This window comes from Sciurus vulgaris (assembly GCF_902686455.1).
Source record: "Sciurus vulgaris genome assembly, chromosome: 8".
NCBI classification, from domain to species: Eukaryota; Metazoa; Chordata; class Mammalia; order Rodentia; family Sciuridae; genus Sciurus; species Sciurus vulgaris.
Genome location: NC_136468.1, coordinates 59,734,931 through 59,757,515, shown reverse-complemented (window position 1 = coordinate 59,757,515; position 22,585 = coordinate 59,734,931). Strand labels below are relative to the sequence as shown.

At 31.8% G+C, this 22,585-nt stretch overlaps 1 protein-coding gene across 8 annotated transcripts in view; it reads right to left on the bottom strand.

Annotated features, from left to right (window-relative positions):
- Window positions 1-22,585, bottom strand: part of PCLO (piccolo presynaptic cytomatrix protein) — a 426,214-nt gene that overhangs the window by 76,699 nt on the left and 326,930 nt on the right. For 6 of the 8 annotated variants that reach the window (XM_079150544.1, XM_079150545.1, XM_079150547.1 and 3 more), the window contains 8 exons: window positions 22,416-22,524; window positions 21,807-21,874; window positions 20,448-20,662; window positions 14,669-14,719; window positions 11,564-11,688; window positions 8,789-8,815; window positions 2,705-2,798; window positions 1,457-1,528 (listed from right to left, as the gene is read on the bottom strand). In XM_079150544.1, coding sequence (XP_079006670.1) covers window positions 1,457-1,528; window positions 2,705-2,798; window positions 8,789-8,815; window positions 11,564-11,688; window positions 14,669-14,719; window positions 20,448-20,662; window positions 21,807-21,874; window positions 22,416-22,524 — 761 coding nt within the window. Of the gene's footprint in view, window positions 1-1,456; window positions 1,529-2,704; window positions 2,799-8,788; window positions 8,816-11,563; window positions 11,689-14,668; window positions 14,720-20,447; window positions 20,663-21,055; window positions 21,146-21,806; window positions 21,875-22,415; window positions 22,525-22,585 lie in introns of those variants that run through there. The other 2 variants (XM_079150546.1, XM_079150551.1) reach the window with 2 other exon arrangements.

The following is a 22,585-nucleotide window of genomic DNA, read 5'->3' as shown; positions in this document are numbered from 1 at the left end:
CTTTTTTCTGCAAATCTAAAAATTGTTCAAGGATATAAACCAAAGGACTCAGGGTAACTTGTGAAGATGGTGATGCTGTCCTCCTCAGTTTTCTTTTCATTTTTTTCCTCATTTTTCTTCACCTATGATATTGGGAACAATGTCTTATGCATATTGGATACTCAGAAAATGTTGATTACATTCAACTTTATAATGTCTTTGAATATTAACTCAATTATTTGGATATCATGTAAAAAGGTAGGGTCCCAAATCAATCTTTTCATGAAACTGAAATTTTTTTTTTTGAAATTCTAGTCCTAAACTCAGCTAGCAACTTTAAAAAAATGTATGACTTTAGTCACAAGAGGGACAAAATGAAAATAATGACAATAATGGATAATTTGCAATTATTAATTTCTTCTATTTTAAAACACACTTTAATACCTGAAATAAAGATGTGACTAACAACACGATGAGAAAGCACTGTGTCATGGTTTAACTGATGGTATATTTTTTTCTTAGTGGCATATAAATAATGGCACATTACACAGTTGCTGTGTCTTAGTTTTGATGAGTTATAAAGAACTAATAAACCCCACTGCAATGGACATATGCTCTGGATTTGGGTAAATAGAAAACAATAAATTGGAAGGACTTCCACACGTTAGTTTTTTGAATGAAAACATTAGCTCAGATACAGCATTATATCCTGGAGCAGTCCTGCTTATGATCAAGATTAGTCCACCGGGCTGGACTAGGATTGAACTCCGAAGGTAAGGGTTTAATGGTCTGATTTGTGCAGGTACAACGTCTTAAAAATCAAAGAAGCCCACATTATCACCTGCTTTACACAGTCTCTAGCAAAAGAATATCACCTTGTGTAAGTTAGATTTCTTGCAAATAATTTATTTTTCAAATGCATCCAAAACTTCTGCTCTAAAAGCACCAACTAAAATAGATTTGGAACACCATAGATGAAAATGCACCACAAGATCTTCTTTTGATTGTTAGGTCCTATTCCTAGTTTTGTTTCTGATAATATCTGAGAAATTTTTTCCTAGGATAATTAATCATAAATTATAATGTATATGCCATATCAAGTCATTTATACATGCAGTAAGGAACAGCAATTGAGGAACATGAAATTCCATTTAAAAACATCCAGCTCATTTTATAACATAAATTCATTACCTCAAATCTTATTTGGATTCACAGCATGATTATTGCTGTGCATTAAATAATTAATAAAATAATTAATTATTCTTGCAAATAATTATAAAGTACATAAAGTAGTAGGCAAAACCATTTCTCAAGTTGTTCAAACATTCAAAAAGTAACTCAGGAAATAAATTATATCAACAAAAGGATTTTATTTAGAAGTGATTATTTTATAAACTTAAGATATGTGCTTTGCATCATGCTTTAAATTGGTGGTTTACAATGGTAGCAAATAAGGAAAAGGAAATCAGAGGCTTACCTCCCCAAGGAAGTCATTGGAAGAAAATCTATCATAATCCCAAACTGTCACCTCCAGCGTTTTCTTCTTGAGCTATAGTTCAAATAAAACTGTCATCAAACCCCTTTTCCATCAGAAAATTTCACTATATTCACGTAATAGACTAATTTATTGTCACCTTTGAATCCTTTTCACTTGTGTAAAACCACTTGAAATCCTATCTGAAATAATGCAGATTTATCCTAAATATTGTTTAAAATTAGTTTGCAGTCCCATCTAGTGTTTGATCATATTTTGTGAACAAAATGGCAAATCTCATTTCCTATTGTTCTATCCCACTCTCACCCACCCATTTTTTAAAAAATAGCAAGCATAATCTAAACAATCTTTTAATATAAGAAATCCTTAGATAGCAAAAATATCCAGGATTATTTAAAATATTTTTGACTTTTAAAAATATTTAAACATTTTTGTTTTAGTGATTTATAAAAAATATAGTGATACTGTCTTATTTTTGCAGGTAAATTTCACTTACTTTAAAGAACTCAGATTATAATGTATATCCAGCTGCAACTTCATAATCAAGTTCATCTTTCAGAGGACAAATGAAATGCCTCATTTTTGAAAGACAATTTCTTCCTGGTCTGTTAGTATTCTCTTCTCTCTGAATTTAACCTTATAAACTATCAGTTATTTTCTGCTATGCATGGAAAGTTAAGATTTTTAAAAGCACATTGGAGCAATTTTGTCTCAGGTAACGTATTTGTGGTAATGATTTTTATGCTAACCACTGTGATCCTTCTGCACAATTAAGCCTCATATTGCCACCTCTAAGGAGTCCTCAATTTAGGGAAGAGATGTATTCCTAAAATATGGTATGGTGTAGTAACCCATTTTGATGTGCTGAATTTTGGTTTTTTTTTTTTTTTCCTTGTATCACTTGTAATAGTCAAAATAATAGGCTGTTGAAAATATTTTCCCCCAAAGCATAAAGATGATCCATTCTATTGAAATATTTGAATTTCAAAATAATCAATGGAAATCATTACACTAGACTAATTTACTTATTTGCTCATTTTTTGGCTGTTTTGTCAAAATACCTACATTTACTTTCATCATATCTGAACTTCACTCATTTTTTACATGTATTTTATTAAACTGTTTGTTTCTATGGGAAAAATTAATATGGGTCCCAATATTTTTAAAATTTTATCATCCCTATATTTAAATTAGCCCAAATCTGTCACCTAGAAAATAATCATTACTTACCTGTTCCATGGAAATACTTTTATAAATTACTGTTTGATTCCACTCAGGATTAAGACTTTTCTGAACATATTTAGTCCTTCTCTTGTACTCAGCACTGAAAAGAAAGAGCTGTTTTGATTATTCACCTTAACTGATGACTTCACAGTCAAATTGAAGGACATGCAGACTTTTCAAGATATTTTCTTCCAAATCAGTGCATAATCGTTACATCATACTCATGTCCAAAGGCTTATTTTAAATTGAATATACAATGACAATTTAAAAATATGTTGGAGGCCTTCAGTTTTGTTTGCCCTAATGAGTATTTTTTAAAAGAAATGCCTATAGATGTTTTAACAATACTATAATTTTAGAAATCTTAATCTTTCCTGAATGTAGGAGGTAACTGCACAAACTATTTGGTAACATCAATATCTTCTTTCCCTATAAATAATGATTTGGTGTTTAACTTTCCAATGGTTTTGCATCTAATCAATCTAGTAAAGCTATATCATCTTGTAATTCATTATTTCTAAAACAGACACAAAAGAGCAATGAATGTATTAACTGAGTAAGTGATGAAGAATAGCTATTGATATAGCTGGAATTTCGTAAGCATTTATCTAATATTTAAAGTATATCCTGATGCTCTTGATAAGGTATGATATTTATTATAGCTAGAACAACTTTAATTAAATATAAATTTTTAACTGTTGAGAATCAAACTCTAGTTCAAACCCACATTTAGAGGTAGCTCTGCCATCTTCCCTCTCTCTCTGGCTTTATGCTCTTACCAGCCAGTTGCAGGGATGGTAATTCATAACAATGACTTCAGGGTGGGTCACTTGGGGATCTGAGCTCTGGCCAGGGAAGGAGAGGCAGTTAGCATTCCATCTACACCTCCTTAACCCCTGCATTGTCAAGGAAAGTCTGATATAATTAATTCTGGCATGAGGCTTGAGCATCTGGATTTTTGAAAGCTCCCAAGTAAATATAATGTGTAGTTAAGACTAAGAGACACTAAGCTGGTATCTCAGAACACCTCACATGTCAGCCATTGTGACCTGAAACCTATTTAAAAAATAAAGTGATATTCTCCCTTTTAACCACCCATTTGAACATATAAAAATAAGGTCAGTATTTGATGATTTTGTTATTTAAGATAAATTGCATACATTCTTGGGAAATATATAGACAATCATTTAAAGAAACACGAACTCATATACTGTGAACAGAAAACATGTTTGCACACACACTTCTTAGGTAACTTTGTTTATTTCTAGAGAAATTTAAGTTTATATATACTTTAACATCTGGAATATTCCACTTCAGCCCTAGAGAAGTTCTCCCCTCTGTGCAAAAGAAATTTGTTCATTACAATATTGTTCCTAATAATAAAACAATATTGTTTGCAATATTGTTGCTAATAGTAAGAAATAGACTACATTATGATATATTCAATCAATTATATACTAAACAGCAGTTAAAATAAATTAAATATCCATATATAAAATATGTAGATCTTAAAAATATATTCATCAAAAAATTTGCAGAAGGATAAATATAATAAGGTATGATATAAACCTAAAACCACATGAAATAATAGTATAAATTATCTAGTATACATGCATATAAGACATTTATATACATATAATATGATAAAAGGAAGTATAAATATTAAATTCAATTGAGTGGTTATGTTAGGTAGATAAGGAAGGGATTTCAGAAGGCTCCAGGGGTCCCTATAAAATACCTTTTATTAAATATTGAACAAATATAACAAAATTTGAATATTTGAGTATTTGAATATATGATATAACTGGATAACAAGTACATAGGTATTTGTTAAGATATTTTTTATAATTTTCAGTACTTTGTGACAAAAAATTCAAATATTTTGCTGAACTACGTCTTCTTATATTTAGGAGTTTTTTTTGTTTGTTTTGTTTTGTTTTTTGATGATAAGAATAACATGACCACTTTTAAGTTAATAGCAAACTGGCCCTCTAGAATCACAGCTATTCCTATAGGAAACAATACATGATAGTATCAGTTTTGAAGTTTCTGCTTGTTTTGGACTTAGGTAACAAAGGGTAAGACCATGGGAAAACTACAGAAAGGACTTATGACACAGTGATGAGTAGTAAAATTATTTCCCCAAATTCTAAAAATTTGAATCTGATAATGTTAACAATTGAGAATAAATGTCAAATGCAAACTCATACTTTCAGTAAAATTTTGGATATGTCTATATTGAAGGATATGTAGTGTTGAAATGTTTTCCAAGGGATTTATCAGTGTCTTTTTAAATTCATAAATATAAATAATTGTTATTAAAATTTTCACATCCATCTTTAGACTTTTTTTTATTTACACAGCAACATTTATTGAATACCAACTCTCTACCTGAAACTGTGCATCTCTATCAAGTTTACAACTGCTCAATTCTTAATTGTATTAACATGTGATCACATATTTGATTATCATGATCGAATTTGATTCATGCATAAAAAGCACTTTATAAAGCAAGCATGCTAAAATAATAACTTTTGTAAAATTCTTAGTTTTTCTAGGCAGAGTTCTAAATTATTTTTATGTGTTATCTCAATTAACCCTCAAATCATCCTTAAAAGACAGGTATTATTTATTACCTCATTTAATAGGAAGAAAAACTGAAGTTCAGAGGAATTAAGGTAGGTTGACAAGGTTGCATGCACAGTTCTTGACTGTCAGGATTAGGATTCAAATATAGGAATCTGATTCCTTGCTCTTAAATATATAATACATGAGTTTAATTGATTAGGTCCATCATAAAATGTCACTTATTCTTCTATTTTCTTAATTGGAGGCTTTATTAGCAGGGGTATCAATTTTTTTATTATGTAAAGTTCTCCACTTCAATTTAAATACTTATTTTATATGTATATGTATATGTGTAGATATTTATATGTATATAAACACAATATGTATATATATATATACATGTACTATAAATTACATGTGTATACAAACACATGATACAAAAAAGTAGGCCACTCTTAGAGAGTTGTCTAAGGAAATTCTTAATGGCATACCTATGTGAATATCATGGGACATGATAGTTATATAGTTATTATAGATACTTTTTTTTTTAACAGATCGATTCAAAAGCAAACTAAACTGGACACAAATAAAGATGTCCATTTTGAAAGAACATGTTAATCTTATTAAGGAGTTTGATTCTCTAAATCTCTCCAGACTCTAGACATTCATTTCTTTTTGGATGAATAGAGGTAAACATGCTGCCCCTGCACACACACACCTTGCCCACCCCATGACTGGGCTGTGTAAATTCCAGGGAAACCTTCTGCCAACTTTTTTTGCATTTGCAATCCTGACATGCAGAGCTGGCACACAAAGCCATTTCTTCAGTAACACTTGTATGTAAATACCATGTTGTGCCCATATTTTGCATGATCCCAGCAGGATGTATTGGCATTTCACATAATTGAAAACTTGCCATAATTCTCAAAGCCATGTTGAAATCTGTGGGTTAGAAGAGTGGTGAACAGCTAAGCTGGGGAATCTTGAATGTGAGAATAAATTCAGGCTGAGAAACAAGAGTTCACTCTCATTTTCCTTTCTTGTCTGGTAAATGCATGACAGTACATTCCCTCCTGGAATATTACATTAATGGCATTGTACTATGACCATTAGGACATATCTCATAATCAAAAATTTATTAATAAGGGAAAATAAAAAGTCAATTCATTAAGAACATGGTGTTTTTCTTACTATGTATATTTTCAATTTTATCCCCTTGAAGTTTTGACTGATTTCCTTTTTTTTTTTTTTTTTCATTTGTTTTCACTGGCTATTGTGTCATAGGTAGATGTTTTCAAGGAAGTCACCAGAAAATATTTTAAATTCAGATATTCCACCTAAACCATCAGAGATGAGTTGTCCATATTTTTTTCCCATTTTAAAAGAAAAAAGATAAGGAAAAAAAACCAGAATGTGGTAACTTCTTTGCATTTTATTTTCATAGAATTAATTATGTAAAACCTTGAAAGTATTCATTTCATTTAGTTGATTTTCCTTTATGGTTTCACAATGTATGTGTGTGTATATTGAAAAAAAAAAAAAGAGGTACAGTGCATACACCATTGTGTAAGCTTTATTTTTCTAAGCAGCAGTATATTGGTCATCTGTCACTTTATTTTCCCAGTTGTTTCCTGAGATAGAGACTACTACTGTGTTGTCAACTCAAACCCCAGCAATTGGCACAGTATCTGGCACATAGTTAGGCTAAAATAAAGTTTGTTAAATGAATTCTTAAAATGTTTATAATTCTTTTTTTTCTTTAAAATTCATTGAGACAAAATAAGTTTTGGTTATTATATTGCAAATGCATCTAATATCCATCCCAGAGGAAATAGTTTGATATGCTAACAACAAAGTTTAGAGAAAGTCCAAAAATAATTGGGTTTCCAGGCATAATGATAGCTAAACCTAGTTACGATCATAGAAAAACCTCATTAATGAGAAAGATATGTGCACTCTGCCCAACAGTGTGAAAAGAGACCAGAGGGAGACACTTCAGATATGCTCATTTCCACTCCTTAATGATCCAGGGGTGTATATTAAGTTCATTGACTATCTGGGTTCCTTCCTTGTTATTCTTTCACCTTCCCTGGCCTGACATTTGTTCTCTCAGAGCTTGAGTATATTAATTGAAGTCCAGGAAGAGGAAATAAGAAGAAATGAGAAAAATGACAAATTAGCTAACAGAACTTCTATTTTTTTTAACTTTAATCTTCTGCATTTTGTTAATAAAGATATGTTGTTTGGTTTTCTTAGTTTTGTTAAAGAAGTTAGTATAATTGAGTAGCCCAAATAGACCATATTCCCCAGTCCTCACTTTTGTTTTTTTTTAGAGATAACTAACCAGTTTGGCTAGTTTATATTTATCACTAGCAATAATAATAGCAATTGCCATTAGCTGAAATCTTATTATGTACCTGACATTATATTTATCACTATGGTTTATTTCCCCATGTATTTCACAAAAATCATGTGAAATAGGTTATTATTCCTGGTTAGCAGAGGATAAAATAGTTTTAGATAAATCTCATAGTTTCTAAGTGACAGGGGTGAAACTCAAACCCAAGTTCTTTTTTTGCTTTTTTCATGTTTGTTTCTGTGGTATTGGGGATAATACCCAGAGCACTCTGCCACTGAGCTACACCCCTAGGCCTATTAATTTTTATTTTGAGAAAGTGTCTTGCTAAGTTATCCAGACTGACCTCAAACTTGTGATCCTCCTGCCTCAGTCTCCCGAGTCACTGAAATTACAGGCGTGTGCCAGCGTGCTTGATCAAACCCATATTATACGGCTTCCATGGTCCAACTTGATTTCAGTACCTTGTCATTACAGTTACCTCTCACACTGATAATTCTTAAAGATATTTTGAAAGTGACTTTTAGATGAAAGATTGACTCCTAGAGCTTCCAAACTGTAACCCAAGATGTCCTAGACATTCAACCTTTATTTACATTGACAAAACAAAGTTTCCTCTAAGCTAAATGCAATCACTACTATGATGGTGTCTCCTGCCCCCAACCAGTTTCTCTAGATTAAAGCCCCAGAGATTCTGAATAATATGATTGATAATGTCTGTTCTAAAAATGACACTATCTCTTTGAAACAGAACAAATTTCACATATCAACCCAAGAGAACTGGAGTGTGTCCTGAGATGACAGAACTAGTATTAACAAGAAATCCATCACCATGTCAAAGTGCAAAGTAAATTGAGATTTAGTGAATGTATTATGAATAAAATATTTAGTTACATCTAATTTCAGGGTGGTAGTTTCCATGTTTACTTTGGTTTTTAATATTTTCTACTTTTTAATATTTTGTACTTTTCTGCATCCTATTGCATATACCTGCTAAAACTATTTAGAAATGTGGTCAGAACAATTTGCTGTAGGGTTAGATAAAAACTATAGAAAAATAAATGTTACAACCCACATTGAAGCGCAAATCAATGTATATAACTGTACAAAAAGCACAACTCTAGGCATAAGAGCATAGCTTGACACTGAAAGAGAATCAACTCTACCTTGCATTCTGGACAACCATGACTTGACTGCATTGATTCCAAGAGCAGAGTGAAGGACACAACAGGAAAGCAGGAAAAAGAGGAAGAAAAAAGTTAGGAACAGAAATAAGGAAGAAAATATGAGAATAATAATTAGAGAAACTATACCATAACAGATAAATGACATGAGTCAGAAGATCATTTTAGAAGTACAGAGAAAAAAAAATACTTCACAGTAAACCTCAATGCCTTGGTCACTGCAGATAATTAGGAGTAATTTAGTGAAAGAGTTAGGAGTTGAATATGGGTAGCATATTAGCTGACTTTAAGCTCAATTCCACTCATTAGGATATTTCCTGGAGAAATTACATGAGAATAGCTGGAGGTAGGCATTCATCTCCATTTCGCTCTAGTTCTCATTATTCCCTGTTATTTCCTCCAGAAGGGACTGACATATTCACATTGTCTACCTGTTCTTTTTGGTTATTCAAGTTTGCAACATTCTAATTAAAATATATCCTATATAAATAAAAGACAGGTACTCTCATGTAGTATAAAATACTTTCATTCATTTATTAAAAAATACTAATTAGAGACAAACCCTTGAAATTGATGTTTCCTTGTTTCATAATACTCTCATTAAGTAATACTAAAGCTTTGCCACACGTGGTGACACATGCCTGTGATCCCAGTGGCTTGGGAGGCTGAGAGAGAGGCTCTGGAGTTCAAAGGCAGCCTCAGCAAAAGCAAGGTGTTAAGCAACTCACTGAGACGCTGTCTTAAAATAAAATACAAACAAATAGGACCGGGGATGTGGCTCAGTGGTCGAGTTCCCCTGAGTTTAATTCCGGGTACCTCCCCCCACAAAAAAAAAAAAAAAATAAAGCTTTAATGACCACAGTTCAAGTCAGAATGAAGTTCGTTTTTTTTTTGTCATTTTTGTTATACTCACTTTAAACGATGTGGCCATGCAACTACATAAATGCATAAATTAATTAAAAGAAGAGATCTCCATTTTTAGATTATGTGAATGTAGGTAATTGCTATGTATAAATTATTGAGGGTTTAAAACTAATAAATAAATTAAAGCTAGAGCAAACATACCAACTATTTTAAGTTTCTAAGTGAAATTTTTGGGAATGATGAAATTAAAGCCTGTCTACTGAATTTAACTTAGTACCTTACAATTTTCAAATTACTTTCTGAGTATTACCTAATTTCTTTCCCCAGAAAAACTAAAGCTATGGTTCTCCTATCCTAGCTCTCTCAATATTAATCAGAAACCAAATTTCAAAGAAATTGTCATATACCATGGTGACATACAATAAATAGCAGATATATAAATGCAATGTATGACTCTAATTTGGATCCCATTCAAAACAATCAACTAAAGTCAGAAAACATATTTTGTAGGATTTCAGTGTTGAAGGATTTTTGTTTCTTGTTTTTGCCTAGAAAATAGTTTTGGTGATTGCTCCATGTGTACTTAAAAAGACTATGTAATTTGCTATTGTTGGGTAGCATGCTCTATAGATGTCAAGTAGGTCCCCAACCAACTAGGAAAATATTATGAAGTAACTAGAGAAATAAGAAATTATTGGTAAATTTTACAATTATGGCTATATATTTGTATTATGATTATTTTAAAGTAAGTCCTTATCTTTTAGATATGTATACTAAAATATTTTCATAGAAAGTTACAATAGATGAAATTTTTTCAAAACAATCCGGGTGGAAGGAGTGCACAAGGGTAAAAATGAAACACAAATGCCCAGTAAGTAAAAATTCTTGAAGACAAGTGATAGGTACATGGTGGGTCATCATACTAGGTTCTCTGCTTCTATATCACAGTTGAAAATTTCCAAGCAAAAAGTAATATTCAAATGTTACTCCCCAGATTGAAAGAAAAAAAATAAACAAAATATAAACTGTTTCTTCAAATTATCAACCCAGAGTTCTTTTTATTATACCTTCATGTGTTGATTACTTATGGTTTCATCATGCTAATTTGGCTAAATAAGTTGTTCAGATAAAAATGATTTATAGAAGCCAAATCACTGTTTTGAAAGCACCCTTGAGTACTGAGTCACATATCAGAACATAGCAATTAGCATTAATTATATGAAAATTATACATCTCCAAAGAGCACTTATCATTTATTTATTAATTTTTTTGTTGCTGGGGATTGAACTCAGGGCCTCCAGCATGCTGCCCATGTGCTCTCAGCAACACACTCAGCTCTGAGCACTTACTTTATGTCAACGAGGTATATATCACACAAGAGATTCAGAGATATTTTCCATTTACTTACTCAAGTCAACCCCTCAAATATTATTCTCAATTATTATTATTTCTAAAACACTGATGTGGAAATACACATATAAATAGGGGCATATCAACAGCCATTTAAAGAACATCGAACACATTAGAAAATACTAGCATTTATAAAAGACAGCAACTAAACATCGATTGATTTAAAAAATTTGGGAATGAAAACTAATTCTTTACATCTACCACAGGTAATTTCTTAATCTGATTGATCATTACAGGAGTGGTTCCAAGAATTGAATGCTGATTTGCTCCAGAGGCCGGTTGAATTGTGATTACTGCTATTTCAGAACTCTTTAAGGCTTAATTATGAATTTTTAATTTCACCTTATCTACTAATTAGAAAATTTAAAATTGTATCATAGAGACAAAATTAAAGAAAGGGCACTACATTAAGGTGAGGTTTTAGAAATCAGAGATTTTAAATCCTGGGCTCTTGTACTTCAAAGACATTGCTGCTTCACTTACCCTCGCCCTGGGAGAAGGTAGACTTTAACAAAAGGGTCAGAATAGCCATTGTTGTCTCGAGGGACTAGGTTTCTTGCTTGGAGAATATGTATTATGAGATTTCCAAGGTCGTAGTTGATTTGAAGCTTTAGGGGACAGCAAAATAGTTCATTAATTTATTTAAACATGTAATATATTATCACTCAGTATTCTACCAGTGTGTGTTTTTTTTTAAATCTTATAAATAAGAAGCATCAACCCTCATTTCCATTTGATTTGAAACTAAACAGACCACTTATGGTCTAATTTAATTGGGCACTCCCAGGCACATTTTAATTTCTAATAAACATGCTGTTCATTCCTTTTGCAGTGAAAAGTCCTGGCCTATCTGAAGTTCATTAGAAGGAAAGTAATACAACAAATGCAAATTATATTTTTCCACTAAATTTCTACTCTGAAGAAAATACTACATGTTACTACTATTCATAACTACAATTACCAGGATTCAGAAACTAAATTAAATGGTAAATTTATTATAAAATGCTATTTGCATTTCACGTGTTACATAATGTTGATACTGAGATGTAAGAATATTTAAGAATGTGTAGATTTTACCTCCTCCTCCTTTGCATGCATGGATGTCAAACCTATAGCTTCTCTTTTTTTTTTTTTGCCCACTTTTATTTTAGAGTGAGAGACTGGGATAATATAATCTTGTTTAATTTAGAAGCTGAAGAAGAAAGAAAAGTAGTGGTCTCAAAGATGCTTAGTGGCTGTGGCACTTTGTCATTATATAGTAAAAGAGTTATAATTCAAACAAATATTTGAGAAGCTTACATACATAATCCATTATAATTGAACAAACTCATTTTTCTTTTTCATAATTAAAGGATTCTTTTGGCATCATTTAAAATAAGCCTTAGTTCTTTTTGATGTTCCTTTTGTTTATTAAATAGAAACAGAAAGACCTATATTCAAAGGGAAGATCCATAAATAAAAATAGTAACATTTTCTTATAATCTATACAAAATAGATATGCAGATTTATATTGAAAACGGGACAACTAAATAAGTTAAACTGGCATCTGAAACTTCAAAATTGAAATAAATCTTCATTTTAGCATGACTTCAGTCTAGTTAAGTTTCCTGGCAGAAAATGAATCTTTAATTGCCTGACTCAATCAGAAAAGCCTAGAGTCTCTATGATCATCATAAAAGCCATGTGACTAATAAAGCAGTGTACCCTAAGGAAGAGAAATGGGAGTATAAACCTTGTATCATAATGTGATACTGAAACATAGAATAGGAAATTATCTGTGATTAATTTCCCTGAAATTTAGAACAGCTCCCAAATCTTAGGGAGAAGTGTTTCCTGTGCTCTCCTTTTTCTGCCTGACTTGGAGTTCACTTTAATAAAGTGTCAAAGACATTCCTTAGTGAAATGCAAACTTGCAGTTTACCCTAAGAGAGTGCATTTCAAAATGTGCTACTGTGGTCTTAGAGAACATATAGAGATGTTCAGGGCTCAATTCTGAGACAGAAGAGGATACTGCCAGTGACTAACAGCCACACAGCTCCAATGCTTGTAGATTCATGATCTGGCTTTCTACATAAAATTCCATTTGTAATTAGGTTTTGCTTAAAGAAAAAAAAAAAAAAAAAAAACTGAAATTACTGCCCTGAGAAAATATCCTAAGGTTAAGAATAATATTGTTAGGACAAATTTTACCTACAGAATCAAAGGGAAAGACAAATAAAAGAAGAAGAAACAACAACAAAATAGTCATAAACCAAAAGGAAATGCAGCGAATAATAGTCCAAAGGCAAAAAGTTTAAAAAAATTTGAGAGAGAATCAGTAATTCTGGTATTGTCTTTATTGGATGTGAACTGATGAAAGATAAATGAAATCCGGGCCTCCTAGAAGTGGGGAAACAGCAGAGATAGCAAAATCTGGAATACACGAAAAATCGGGCTCCATTCAGCTCCTTCCTTCTAAGTAAGGTGCCCACATTCTGCACTTCTCCCATTTCACACTCTCACCCCACTTTTGCTTTGATTTATATGTGCCTAGATAATTGCTTAATTGATATTTTTGGTCTGCAAGTCCTCCCTTTTACAGTATTTTTTGCAGTTACTATCATATGGATTTTTATTACTTTAGTCATCATACTACACTAGGTAACAATTAATATCCCTATGCTATGTCCAAGTTCTTTTTAATTTAAAACTTATCTCTCACAGCTGATCTCTTTCCTTCACTTTCTGAATGGCATGCCTTTACTTATACCCCTTTTTCTTCCAAGAATACCCTTCCCCCCACTTTACTATGCTTATCCTCAAGTTAGGCCAAATCTTTGTTATCCTTTGTGAAGATGTTCATGAAAATTTCCTCTAGAGGAGGAGGAAATTTTGCTGGACACAGAGCTAAGATGGTTTCTTTTCCTTATCTGACACTATTTTCAAACAGTTAATTTATTGTGGTAATTCTTTCTATGTGTCCTTTCTTATCATCTTCAATTATTTGTTATCACTTAAAGCAGAGTTTTTCTAATATTTCTTACTATGAACCACCCGAAGAAATACATTTTTACAATACAATATGCAAATACAGAAACACACTCAGATATCTTAAAATGATAGTGATCCATACTATTTTTCTTCTATTTTCCTAGTCAAAAGTATTTCAATTGATTTTATAATTGACAAAGTCATTTTGACCTATAGTATGAAAAATGCTTCTTCTCTATAATAATCATTCAGCAATTGTTTAGCAATTATTGATTATAAGGATAGAATTAGATTCATAATACTCTTAAAGACAAACCATTGGGTTTCTGGGAAAATCTGTTAGAGTTGAAACACATTCAGAAGTATATAGTTAAGAGAAGCACAAAAAATATTGATACTGCCATTAGATTTCAAAGTAAAGAATTCCAAAGCTATGATTAGATCTCATAAAGCATAATTTATATTAATATACTAGGCTATAAAATTTTATTTTTCCTACGTAGTTCTGAATGTGTTATGGAAAAAGAAATATTCTAAGATATTTACAGTTTCAATAGACTAGTGGCAAAAATGGTCAAAAAAGATGGTGGAATGACAACTATTTAAAAACTTTCATACCTGAATTTCTCCCGTAATTGGATGAGAGACAACCTTTGTTGCATCAGTAGGCTGCAATATTAAAGACCATACATTATTTTAAGAGATAAATTATTCATAGAGTTTATCATTTCAAGTTTATTCTGAAATTAATTTCTATTTGGTCAGAGCACACTGCCTGGAAAATATATTTCATTCATTTGGTTGCTTCAGAATAACAGGGTCTACTTATATTTCTCAATACAATTTCAATTTAATAGATACATAAATCTATTTTTCATTTTGCCAGGACTGTTTTGAAGCTGTAATTTTATACCGGCAGCATTTTCAATTACTTAGGAAAATGAACACTTTTGGTATAAAGTACTTCATTAAAGTATTTAGAGGATTTAAAGATCTATATAATTTTTACCTGACTATAGCATAGACAAGACCTGACTAGGAGCACAGACATTTTAATAAGAAAAGTTCTTTCTTGTACTTTGCTGGGTGCTCAGCTTCTTCCTGCTCCCTTCCAGAGTAAAGCATCCAAGTGGTCACTTTCTTTTAGTGGATGATGCTTAATTAAATTTCTATCCATTACAGATAAATTCTCATCTATTTGATAATGTCTTTTACAAGTAAACCTTAAAAATGGCTTCAGGAAAGCAATTCATGCTGCTCTTCATGACCCCTTGTTCACTTGTTACATTTGCACGAAGTAGGATTTTTCCAGCCCTAAATCTATAATAGAATTTCAGGCAATGTGGTATCAATATAGAGGCGAGATTTACGGAAGTAAATCTTTTTACTTATATATTTATTTTAGAAATGAGGGCAGTCAAAAGAAGATAGCTTTATTCCAAGTTTTGTTTTATGAAATAACAGAAGAATAACATTCATGTCATCACTGATAAAGTTATGAGGGTGAGGGTTAAATCTTCTAAGCCACATATCCTTCATTAGTTCAACTAGTTTATTTTTTTAAAAAAAGTAGAGTTATTATAACTCAAACTGTGCCCTGGCTTCAAAGGATAAACTGTTAAGTTATCAAACATTTACATTTATTTAATAATTATCTTTCTGTTTCAATAAAAAAGACAACTAAATATTGATAAAAAAAATGGTCCATACAATTCCTGTAACTATTTATATTGTAATCAAAGATTTGGAGTTTCTTCAAACCAGGAATCTTGCACCTTTTAAAAATTAAAAATTATGTTTTTTTTTTTTGTTTTACTTTTTAAAGTTTTCAGCTGACACAATTTACATAGTCACAGGATACAGTGGTAGTTTGGTAAACATTTGATAAATAAACATTATACAATGTATAACACTAGAATCAAGGTAATTATGATTTAATGGGGCACAGAAAAACTAATGTGCATGTTTTCATTCACATACAGAAAACAGAAAAGTTGATCTCATAGTAATAGAGAAAAGAAGAGTATTCAATAGAGGCTAGAAAGAGAAGAGGGGGAGGGAGATTAAATAGCAGAACCAAACTACAGTAAAACAAAGAGAAATAAGTTTTAGTGCTCTATGACACAACAGAGTGACTACAGTTTATAACAATGCATTATACATCTCAAAATATTAGAATAAAAGTATTTGCAGATTCATAGGACAAACAAATTCTTGTGTCTTAACATATAATTGGTGAAAGACTGAATAAGAATCCCCCATTCTAGGGTTCCCATGCAAAACTAAAAAAATGGTTACTGATAAATCGTTTCATTTGATTTTTCTTTGAGAACTGTACTTCATTTGACATATGATCATGGAAATATGCTTTTATTTAGTGAGTAGAATAATAGGTCATTTTTAGTTGTCCTATGGTTCTCCTATGAATACTGTGGGATATTTTAAATTATGGAGAATAAAAGACCAATATCTACTGGACACAACTATAAAATGAAAAACTGACAAATTAAATTAAGTTAAAATGCAGAGCAAAGGGAAAAATCAGCAGAACAAAGAGACAATCTGCAGAAAGGAGAATATCTGTAAGCTATATATCTGACAGGAGATCAATATCAAGAATATAAATGGAGCTTTAAAATCTCAATAATGAAAAACCAAATAACCTGATTTAAAGAACTATCAACAGACCTAAATAAACATTTCTCAAAAGAAGATAAACATATGGCCAGGAACATGAAAAAGTGTTCAATATCAATAATCATCATGAAAATGCAGATCAAAATCACAATCTCACTAAGTCAGAATGACTATTATCAAAAAGAATAGAGATAATATGTGCTGGTGAGGATGTAGAGAAAAGCAAATCTCATGCACCTTGATGGGAAAGCAGAGTTAGTACAGCCATTATGAAAAACAATATGGAGATTCCTCAAAATTAAAGCGTAGAACTACCACATAATCCAGCAATCTCAGTACTTTATATATCAAAGGAAAGGAAGTCAGTGTGTAGAAGAGACATCTGCACTCATGTTTACTGTAATATTATTCACAATAGACAAAATATAGCAGTGTTAAGCTAAGTGTCCATCACCTGATAAGTGGATAAAGAAAATGTGGTATATCACACAATGGAATGATATTCAGCCTTAAAGAAAGAATGAAATCCTGTAATTTGTGATAACATGGATAGAACTGGAGATCGTTTTGTCAATCAAGTAAGCCGTGTACAGAAGACAAGTACTAAATGATCACACTCATATGTGGATCTAAAAATGTTGACCTCATAGAAGTTAAGATTAGAATGATGGTTATCAGAGATGTGGGAAGATGGGGTGAGGGGAAAGGGGAGTGATTAGTACATGTGCACAGTGTTACAGCTGAACAGGAAGAATAAGCTCTAGTGTTCTATGGCATAGGAGGGTGAATATAATTAAGAATATTGCAATAAATAACATTTGAAAGACAGAATTCTAAATGTACCCACCAAAAAGAAATGATAAAATTTTAAGGTGATGGATATGTTAATTACCCTAACTTGATCATTATCCAGGATATACTTGAATCAAATGATCACAATGTACATCATAAATAGATACATATGTTAATGTCAATCAAAAGCATAGAATAATAAAATGCTTAATAGATGTGTTCTATCTACATATAAAATTATGCTAATTATTTGCATATTTTAGTTCTATTACATTTTATTACATTAATAGACTTTATAATTTAATATTTAATTAGTCTCATACCAATTGAAACAAAAAGAAGTTAAAACTATGATTCTTAAAATTATCTTAGGAACATATGCTATATTTGGATATATCGTTACCTGAGTTAGGGATATACAAGCTTCAGATTATCACCTGATGTTTTTATAATTGCAACATGATTTTTTTAAACTGCAGGATTTGGGGAACAAAGTATTGCCTTTTATGCATACTACATGTTAATGGGTCAAAACATCATTAAATTTGTTTATTTATTCTTTAATTCACTCAGCAAAAATGTTTCAATAAATTCTACATTTGCTAAATGTTAAAAAAAAGATGGAGAGGCTTACCCCTCTCTTCAATAGTGGCAACATATACTGACTAAGTTTTTCATTTAAGAATATATATATATCCAAAATAATCAGATTTGATTAAAGTTACTATCAATAGAGTTGACTATTATCCATGCAAGCATCATCCAATAGATTTCACTGTGAGCCACGTAAATAATTTAAAATATTCTAGTATTCATACTAAAAATACAAAAATATACATTGAGATAATTTCAATAACATTTTATGTAATTGCATTCATTCAAATATTACAGTTAACATATTAACATAAAATTGTAATGAAATATTTTATGTTCCCTTTTTTCATACTGTCTTTGAAATATCTATCACCTGGAATTTATATACAGGGCAGCTCTCAGTAGGACTAGCCACATGTGGCTAGCAGCTACTTTATTAGATGGTGTAACACTCTAATAGCATTTTAGCAAATACACTGTAACACTACATAGACCTACATTCTTCACAGAAAAGAATGTCGGAAAACTTCTCACTATAATTTCCTTAATGTTGTTCCAACACAACTGTTTTCATCTTTTAGTCATTACCTAAGATGTTCAAATATTACAATAAGTCAACTTTGTTCTCTCATAATACTGAGGTTCACAAATGACCACTGATGCTTTCATTCACAAATATTTATTTATTTTGCTATTGTTCTGTGCAAGTCACTCAACTATGAGCTTAAGGGGCTATAAGTTAAAATAAGAAGTGGCTCTTAGTTCTTACAGAGATTGTAACCACTGGGAGGTTTAAACAAGCAAACAAGTAATTATAATTAAGATACACATTGTCTTAAAAGATAAATAAAACATTTGGCACTTTGGAGGAAGGAAGGAAGGGTATCTTCTGGTATTGGGGAAAGACCACGGTATGTGAAAATTTCTGGTCTTCATATTATTTTTGCTTAAACCTCATCACTGATCCTTTATTACCTGCAAATGGTAGTGGAAAGGTTAGGCACAATCTATAATATTCTCCAATTTTTGATTGTCTGGACTTCTACTTTCTTACCCCTCTAGATTTTGTACATCTATGTAAGCAATTTTCTACTTGTGAGATTTTCTTCATGCTGCACTTTCTGCTTGGAATGTTGGTCCCTTTTCCCTGTTACCAAGGTAAGTTCATTAAACATCAGCTTTCCTAACCCATTCTCAAGGAGTCCTCCCTCTACTTCTCAGTGACTTTCAACTATACACCTTCACTGAATTTGAAAAATGATTCATAACCAGTAATTAGGTCAGCAGTTCTCAAAGTTTAAGAGGCATCAAACCCACTTGGAGAACTTACTAAAACCCACGTGGCTAGATTCCATTTCCTAAGTTTCTGATATAGTAGACAGGGGTTGGGGTCAAAATTTTGCATTTCTCACAAGTTCCCAGATGGTTCTGATGCTGCTAGACTGGGAACATTCTTCAAGAACAATTCCACATGCTATGGAGGGATTTTCCCATCTTTGCATCTTGGTTATAGAGATGTGGCATTAAAAAATATCTGCGGAAATGGGAATAGGTTGGAAACCTAAATAAATACAGTTTTTACTGCAAGGATATTAGTAAAGATTTGACAATATTGTGCTTACTGTGATATTTTCCCAAGGAAAACCATTTGACTCAGTCCTTTCAAAACAGGTAGAATACAGCCATAGAAGGAAATAGGGCAGAGGATATTCCAAGTAGAAGGGATGTCTTTTAAACAAGAGAGTGAAACAATTAGATAATTTACGAATTGTCTGTCATCTGCTTTTATAAGAGTAAAAAATTAATTTTGCGTTCCCTTTTAATTCCCTAAAATTTTAAAACAATGGTATTAGAAGTATTTGTTTCAAATGAAGATGTACATTAAGAAAAAAATGATTAGTGTGTAAATGTGGATAAAATTCAAAATGGTGACAGTGTGTTACGGGTTTTCCTTGTTTCTTATTGTTCTAAATTTTCCTTATCTCTATTTTTTTTTTTTTTGCTTAAATTATAAATCTCATGTAATGTTTCACCTTTCTTTCCAGAAAAGATGCAAAGTCAATGTCTTCTACACAAAGAAGCTCAGATTCATGCAACAACAAAGAAAAATAATCAGAAGATATGAAACATCGGGCACATTTTTCAAATTCCTCATGACAAGCACTACAAGAGATGTGGACATACATCATCTTGATGCATCTTGATCAGTTATACATTCGGAAGAGGAAAGAATGTTTTGTTTCAGTAGATTGTTAGGAAATAAGATATCACAAGAAAAACATTTTAGAAAATGATATTTTATTTCCTGTCCCCTGGACTGAGTGAAGAGCTCAGAACAAGTGACTTGGAAGTTGTTACACCCAACACTTCTCACCTTGCTACTGCTGTGCTTCTTTTTGCTCACTGAGGGTGACCCAGGCTGCCCAGGGCTGGGAACAGAACTGGATCCTGCTGATGTGGGACCGGAATGAGCATGAGATCCCTTCTCAACCACTGAGGACAGGACCAGGGGTGACTGCTGTAGCGAAACCTTTTGGAGCTCTGCTGCCAGTTGCTTGGGATCAACCCCTGGGGATTTCGCTTTGTCCACTACAAAACAATGAAAAAGCTTTACATACTTCTCTGTTTCACTGGCATTTAATTCCATAGGACTTATTGGAGTCCTATGTGACAAAAAGCAAACTATTACTTATTAACTAAGCTAAGGTTTCAAAATTAAAGCAACTTAATTGCAGTTGTCTGGATTAATTTTGGAGGAGGTCTGGAGGGCCCAGAAAAGAGTGACAGCATGATGGATTAAGAGGAACATAGAAGTTCCAATTCTCTTCAGAGAAATGTTTTTAATGTTTCATGTAAAAAAATGCATGAATGACAATGATATTTTATCCAGTGCAACTCATTTGTGTGATCAGATACTTTTCCTTCTCCAAATCTTACGTATCTCTTTCTTTTTAAGGGGAAAATTTCACAGAGAATACTTACATTAATAAATTTGTTAAAATTCCTATAGAACTTGGTCTGTTTAGTGCAGCAACCCAGATTTTAGAATTGTCACTTTAATCCTAGGAAGTACTTGATAAAAGTTAAAGGAAAAAGTGATACTTTTAGTCTTACAATTGATCTAAAAAATGTGTAGATTATATTTGTTATCTAAGAAAGAGTTAAGTCTTACACCATCTACTTATGAAATTATACGTTGGTTTTTATTTATTATAAAAAGCAACCAAAAGGATCAGGAATTAGTGTTTCGAATGCCAGTTATAGGGCTGGCAGTGTAGCTCAGTGATAGAGCACTTGCCTAGCATCCTAGCATGCCCAAGACTATGGGTCAGTCCTCAACGCCACCAAACCAAACCAAACCAAACCAAGAAATAAGAAAAATAAGTATTATATAAGATCAAAAGGAAGTTTTTAACTAAAAATTATATAAGATCAAAAGAAAATGGCTCTATGGATTACTTTCACAAAATGAATTTAAAGAATTAAAAATGTGGACTCACACAGCAAGGACTTCATGTGAATTTCTTACTAAATGAGTCTAACATGCAAACATGTGCTTCCCCAGAATGTTAAAAACATCACTATAATGCTTTTGATTTTGTTAAAATTTAAATAGAAATCTATAACTTTGTCAATATCTTTTCATTTTTTCATCTACAGCTACATTTTCCTCTACAACTGCTTCTGCATCTACATCCTTATCTATAGTTAAAAGTAGATTACTTCTACCTACCAGCTCTTGGTGGTTCGTGAAGTTCCAGGTGCTGAGGATTTTCTGAATCTGATAGCATATTGAGATCCCTAAAAATTAAGACAAAACATTAAGAAAGAAATGGAGGAAGCCTGAGACAAAGTGCATTTTTTTCCAACTACCCTGATTTTTTTTTTTCAGTAGATAAATGAGAAGTGGTTAATGACATAAAGCAACTTCAAAGCATGCTCACCCTTCTAAACCAATATATATTTGCAATGACGTTAAAAGTCAGAGCTGATAAAAATGATTATTTAAGGTGAAATCTTTATGGATTAAATGTAAGTTCATTTGAGATATAACACACATCCATGAAATCTTAATGGTTTCAGGCTTTTTTAAAAATGAAGCATGTTTCAATAAAAGCATGAAAGGGGAGAGCTATTGACATAATCAGAAACTAAATTAGCTGAATTCTGTTTATGCTTTAGACTTGGACTCTGAACACAGGAAATCTATGAACTTTGTTTTCACTTATTTTCTAATTACTGAAAATCTTGCTGACTGGCAAAGGTTCCACCTTAACAATTATAAATTAAAAGAGCCATGAATAGCCAAAAAATGGAAACAGAAAGATGGGGAAAAACTCACAGTCTTACACATATTTCTGCTTCCCCACTTTGCTGACTAATGATACTCTGTACTTCTTCATATGTTTTGGAAGTTAAGGGAATTCCATTCCATTCCAATACTTGCATCCCTAAAAAGACAAATTTGAGTATAAAATCAAACAGGTATGCTATCTGTAGACTGGGTCCACA